The sequence below is a fragment of the Vipera ursinii genome (genome assembly GCF_947247035.1).
Source record: "Vipera ursinii genome assembly, chromosome: 8".
Taxonomy (NCBI): Eukaryota; Metazoa; Chordata; class Lepidosauria; order Squamata; family Viperidae; genus Vipera; species Vipera ursinii.
Window position 1 is genome coordinate 11471385 of NC_139519.1, and position 6025 is coordinate 11477409.

Here is a 6025-nt window from a genome sequence, read left to right on the forward strand (position 1 = left end):
TTGGCAGAATATACACTGGAAAACACGTAGACAGTGTTGTTTATAGATCTCCATCTAATAATGGATGATTATCCAGTGGTTGGGCTTCAGTCTCTTTTGGAACATCTTTGCTCCTGATAATTAGCAAACTTCATTGCTTCATTGGATTTCTGGGCTGCAGGAAGTCCAAAAATATGAGTTAGCTGGCTACGGATACTAATTCATAAATACGTAATATATAAAGGTCAGCTTCTACCAGTCCTTGGAGCTGGAAATGGGAATAAGGAAAGTTGAACTCAAATTACTTCCGACCCAAGAATTGTTGATCATTGGACCTCTGGTGGATAATTTTTCACCTCAGAATTATTTGGCTTCCCAGGGTTAATGCTTTAGGTTTTATGTGTTCATGGGCATAAGACGGGAAATATTCGTGTCATCAAGGTGAGCTTGGTAAATTAACGTGTTTACATTTCACTTAACAGTGTTTGAGGAGCCAGAAGATCCAAGCAGCCGGTCCTTTTTTTCAGAAATCATCTCCTCCATCTCGGATGTCAAATTTAGCCATAGTGGTCGATATATGATGACTAGAGATTATCTGTCTGTGAAGATTTGGGATTTAAATATGGAAAACCGACCTATGGAAACGTACCAGGTACACCATACAGATGCACAGTTTGGGAGTCCACTTGCAATTCATTTAGGCTTAAGTGAAGGTTTGGTAGGATAGGAAATATAGATGCTGTAGCACCTGTAATGCCCCCAGAAGGCACACCCTTATCACCGCAGTGGAAGTTTGTTGATAGATTTAAATGAGAAATAAATAATTCAGAATCTCCCGTGGAACCTCTCCCTGAAGTTCTGAAGAAGTTGTGGACATTTTTAAGATTTACAATATATATGTATCTCTGTTGGTGTCTACAATACTGTCATGAGGGACCTCTTGCAGAGGTGGCTAGTCTTAGCTTCAGGTATGATTTATGGCTGAATTTTTTTTGACATAAATGGGTAGAACTATTTGAGAAGGTATTTTATTTGTTCAACTAGCAATGTAAATTCTTGTGTTTCTTTTAAACAATTTAAATTTTCTGCATTTCTCATTGTTTACCATCCTGAAGTTTATATGAATATACATCCTGAAGTGTATACGCTGAAATAATGGGGTATAATTTTATATATTGCATATCTGTATGAATTCATACTTTTGTTCATGATTTCAGATCCAGGGCATGCATTTGAGATTATCAGATTTTTCTCTTTCTTTCAACTCCTTAAATATTTCTTTAAAAGTGGTCAAACAGGATCAGAGGTCTCCTAAAATGATCTCTAATACAGTCTGAATAGCTGAATGTGCGATATGAAGTTATGAGGCTGCTATCCAATTTAATGCAAAATTTTTATTAAGCGTGATTAGTTTTGCATGAATAAGAACAGTAATCTAGAAATTAAGGGCATTTTATTTTGGGATGATGTGAACTTTCATATTCACACAATCATTTGCAGTCTTAAGTTATATGCTTTCCTTGTGAAAGGCAACTTAAAACAGTTAATAACTGTTAATATGTTATATTATTTCTTCTTTAAACTAGCATGTGTTTTATTTCTAGGTACACGAATACCTCAGAAGTAAACTGTGTTCACTCTACGAAAATGACTGCATTTTTGACAAATTTGAGTGCTGCTGGAATGGGTCGGATAGGCAAGTTTCAATTTTTTCCTTCTTTCTTTTAGCATCTCTGTACTAATTGACAGTTAAAACTTTTTTTCAACTGAACATCTAGGTTTGGCTGCATGGAAAGCTTATGTAGCTTGCACTGTGTTTTGGTATTAAGTCACCTGCTTAAAATGATTGAAAAGAAAAAAGTACAGCCAAATAAAAGAATTAGCTGGATATATTTTTTATTTTGGTTTATCCAGTGAAGCATCTAAATGGCTCAGTTTCTGTTTTATGTTTAGCCTTATTGTTTGGCCTGTGAGGGACTGGGTTGTTGTTTTTTCCTTTTTGATATGTTTGTTCAATCTTTACTTACTAATGTGGAACGAGCAGGGAGATCTGCTCAAAGTTTGGCTTGGGGCCTCTGATGCTTTGTAAATTCCAGATGAAATTGTATTAACCAATCCTGATCTTAGGTTATCCAGGCAGAATGGAATGCAGTTATATAACCTTTACCAAGATCAAATAATTGGTTCATTTAGCCTAGTATTACATACTGTGTGTAGCAACTGATACTTCTGATGTTATGAACTGGGGAGCCTAAGGATTGGATCTTCCTGCAAATGCAGTTTAAGCTCCTGATATGCATCAATTATCTCCCTATAGTAAATAATTACTGCATTGGTTGTAATTGATGGTCTTTACACTGCTAGGCTAACCTTGATAAAACAGTGTATATCAGAATTCACATATACAATTGCTAATATTTCTGCCTTAATGAGATAAGCAGTGTCTATATTTAACACACACACACACACACACACACACACAAATATAGGCCCTGCCGATCTCACTATCGAAGTGATTCTGTGCAGTTGGCAGATAAAAAGTCAAAATCATACAAAAGATACAGTTAAAACAGAATAAAAACCAATTGGCAGATTTTTAAAATTATTTTTATATCCATTTGCTTTTAGTTAGCTGCCTGCAAAAACCTCAGTCTGAAGAAATTAGGAACTGAGAGGGAAAAATATAATCATTGTGCCCTCGTTTTCTTGATTAAAAACTGCTTGATTAAATTGTCAGTAGTCAAAGTCTCTTAAATCGGTAATTCCAATTCTGAAGAATTTCAATATATAAATTAACAACTCTGGGCCTTTTTCCCCGCAAAAATTCAGAGGAGCTTTTATATTTGCAACAAAGACATTTAAAATACTCTGTCTTATTTCTACATGTATTTCATAATTACTAACATATTGCAAATGTTTTAAACCGAACAGACTGGATAAATTAAAGAAGTCCCATTAGTGTAACTTTTCTAGTAGCTTCCTCATCCCCACCATTCATGCAAATAAAGTGCCACCAGTTGAATGAAATCAAAGGTTTAAGGTCAAATGATTAGAACGTTTGGAGGATTAGAAACACATCTCTTTTTCTCCACTTTCTCCACAGCGTCGTCATGACCGGCTCCTATAACAACTTCTTCCGAATGTTCGATAGAAACACCAAGCGTGACGTCACGTTAGAAGCTTCTCGGGAAAACAATAAGCCTCGTACGGTTTTGAAACCCCGCAAAGTCTGTGCGAGTGGCAAACGGAAGAAGGATGAGATAAGCGTTGACAGCTTAGACTTCAACAAGAAGATCCTCCACACGGCCTGGCATCCCAAGGAAAACATAATTGCTGTAGCCACTACAAACAACTTGTATATATTTCAAGACAAAGGGATTTAGAGTAGTGGTCCGATCAGAAGAGTTCACTTCCTGTCTAGTCCAGAGAGGCGAACTTAGCATTTGTAAAAACAATATATGGGAAGAAATGGAGCCAGTGAGAGAGAAGTTCGTTGCGGTGCACCTTCCCCAGTGTTTAAACAATGTGCCATAGTGACAACCCATTTTTTCTAGATAGCTACATGGATGATCTCTCTCTCCCTCTCTCTTCTCTCTCTCTCTCCCCCTCCCTCGCTCCCTCTCTCTCTCTTTGCTGGGCAGTTCTCCACTAGCCATTTAGGTGGGGGTAGGGCACTTTTAAACATAAAATTGACTACTTGCACCATCTCACCAAATGGACTAGAGATTGGATCAACATTGGGTTCCTCCATTTTTTTATGCCTTCCATTGTGATGACGTCAGCCACAGCGAAACCTTCAAGTAATGCTGTGGGATTTTCATTGTGTAACCTCATTATTGTATTATTTGTGGGGGGGGCCTTATTTTTTTTAATTAAATAACAGCTTGTTCTTGCTGTGGCTTGTAGCATTCCTCTTATGTCTCCTGGACTCCTTCTCCCTTTTACAATCCCTTTCTCCAGCCCTGTGGTGGTGGTGGTGTCTAGAGAAGAAGAAAAGAAATGAAAAGCACATGAAATGGGTCGGTGGTCAAAGTGGGGGGAGGGTCTCTTGCAAAGAGTAAAATGTTTTAATGAAATGTTGACTGCAATCACTCCTTGCCGTGTCTGGCACTGAAAATGAAAAAGGAAAAAAAACATAAAGGGGGGGAAATATACTGAATAAAAATGTCGAATAATGACAAATTGTTTTTTTTTCTTTTCAATCTACCTCTTTATATTAAAATTGTTTTTTTAAGTTAAGATACATGATAAAATGGTTTGATAATGATTTTAACCAGTATTAATTTTCATGAGGAAAGGGAGAAGGTTTTTTTAATGACTTCTATATATGAAATTGTTAAAGACACTTTAATATTTATCTGCAGTTTCCATTAAAATAACTTTTGGGAACACTCTTGGATTCTGCTGTAAGCCTAAATAGTAATTGTCTTATTTGTCTCATGTCATCTCCAGTTTGAGCCTTCTCCCTTTCTTCTTAACAGAATTTTGTCAGATTCGGGAAGGGTCTGAATTTTGTAGAATAGTGCTAAAGTTTTATGGGACTAAACTTTTTCATGTGTTAATCCCTTTGTCCTAATTTCAGTGAATGCCTTGTTTCAGATTCAGACTTGCAGAACAGTGCTTTTCTTTCCTTTTTGAAAAAAAAAAAGAATTAAAGTTTCTTGTTTTTAAAAAGTATGTTGTACCAAATTTAATATGAAGCGATTTGAATAGATAAAAACCATTACATGCCTGATAATCCCAATACCTAATGTATTTTTATTGCTGCCAGGAACTTGAACAGGATTGTAGTTTGACCTTATAAATATTCCTCTTTTCATACCTTTTTTATAAAAAAAAATAACACTTGCTACTACAGGATATAGAAAAAGTCGCAGTGATCAAAAAATCCTTCAAGTCCCCAGTAGATCCAACAATAAATGTTGGCACACCATTTAAAATATTTATGCACCATTTTTAGTGCTCACATATTCTCCATGTTTAGGTAAAAATCACAAACTTTCTATAATCTCCATAATATTCCCAATCTAGAGATAGCACCTGTCTCGCAGCGAGTTGTTCCATGGAGAATTGCCTAATTCTGTTCTCAGGAGTGGATGGGTGCATTCAAATGGGCAGCTCTTGCAAGTTAAAGGATACTTTTTGTTCCTCTGTCTTTCGTCCGAGAGGTCCCTAAATGAGATCTTTGGAGGCAATGAGACCTATTGAGTGATAAGGGTAATTGCACAATAAAAGCTTTGGCTGGAAGCATCTGTCTGCTAAGAAACATGCCCCCCTCCAAAAAAAAACACAACACCTGATGAAAGATAGTACAGTACCCTGTGTTATATGCACACTGAAGCAGAAAGATTTGAATTTTGGAAAAAGTGCAGCAGGTGGCAACCAAACTGATCAAGGATAAAGAATAACTTTCCAAGGAAAAGTTAATTGTCTTGGATTAGTTCAGAAGAAAATAAATTGAAGGGAGACATGTTCAAGGTATATAAAATCAGGTATAGAGCAGGGTAGCCCCTTCAATATATTAGGAATAGGGTCCTCCAAGCTAGCTGGAAAAGAGGAGAAATACTTCACACAATTGGAATTGTCTATAGAATTCTTTATCATAAATGATGTTGCCCACTGGATAGCTTTCAAGGGAGAATCATAGAAAGCTGTGCTATCAAGGACTGTTATTGTTGAAATTTCAGTTTTAACTTCAGGTTGTCTCCAGATGCCAATTGTAAAGGGGATGATAGAAGGGAAAAAAAGAATAAATCATGTCAATCGGATTGTGAAAAGTAATTGGCAATCAAACAAAATGTCTCAATCTTGGCAGCTTTAAGATGTGTAGAGTTTTACTTCCATAATGGTGATTAGGTTAAGATACCGGTAGCTCTTGATTTGACCCTGTATGGCTATTCTTTCAGATTTTGATTTTTATTCTGCATTTTAAGCATGTGCAAAACTGAATTATCAATTTCTTGGGGGGAAAAACTTGATAGACTGGATCTGGACGGGGAAACTCTTACACTAATTTGATGGACACATGCAGTAACAGTTCATTTGA

General features: G+C 36.4%; 1 protein-coding gene across 3 annotated transcripts in view; it reads left to right on the forward strand.

Annotated features, from left to right (window-relative positions):
• Positions 1-4654, forward strand: part of PPP2R2A (protein phosphatase 2 regulatory subunit Balpha) — a 58125-nt gene extending 53471 nt beyond the window's left edge. For all 3 annotated transcript variants that reach the window (XM_083368409.1, XM_083368408.1, XM_083368407.1), the window contains exons 8-10: positions 462-631; positions 1584-1675; positions 3083-4654. In XM_083368409.1, coding sequence (XP_083224535.1) covers positions 462-631; positions 1584-1675; positions 3083-3362 — 542 coding nt within the window. In that variant the 3' untranslated portion in view covers positions 3363-4654. The remainder of the gene's footprint in view (positions 1-461; positions 632-1583; positions 1676-3082) is intronic.
• The last annotated feature ends 1371 nt before the right edge of the window (positions 4655-6025 follow it).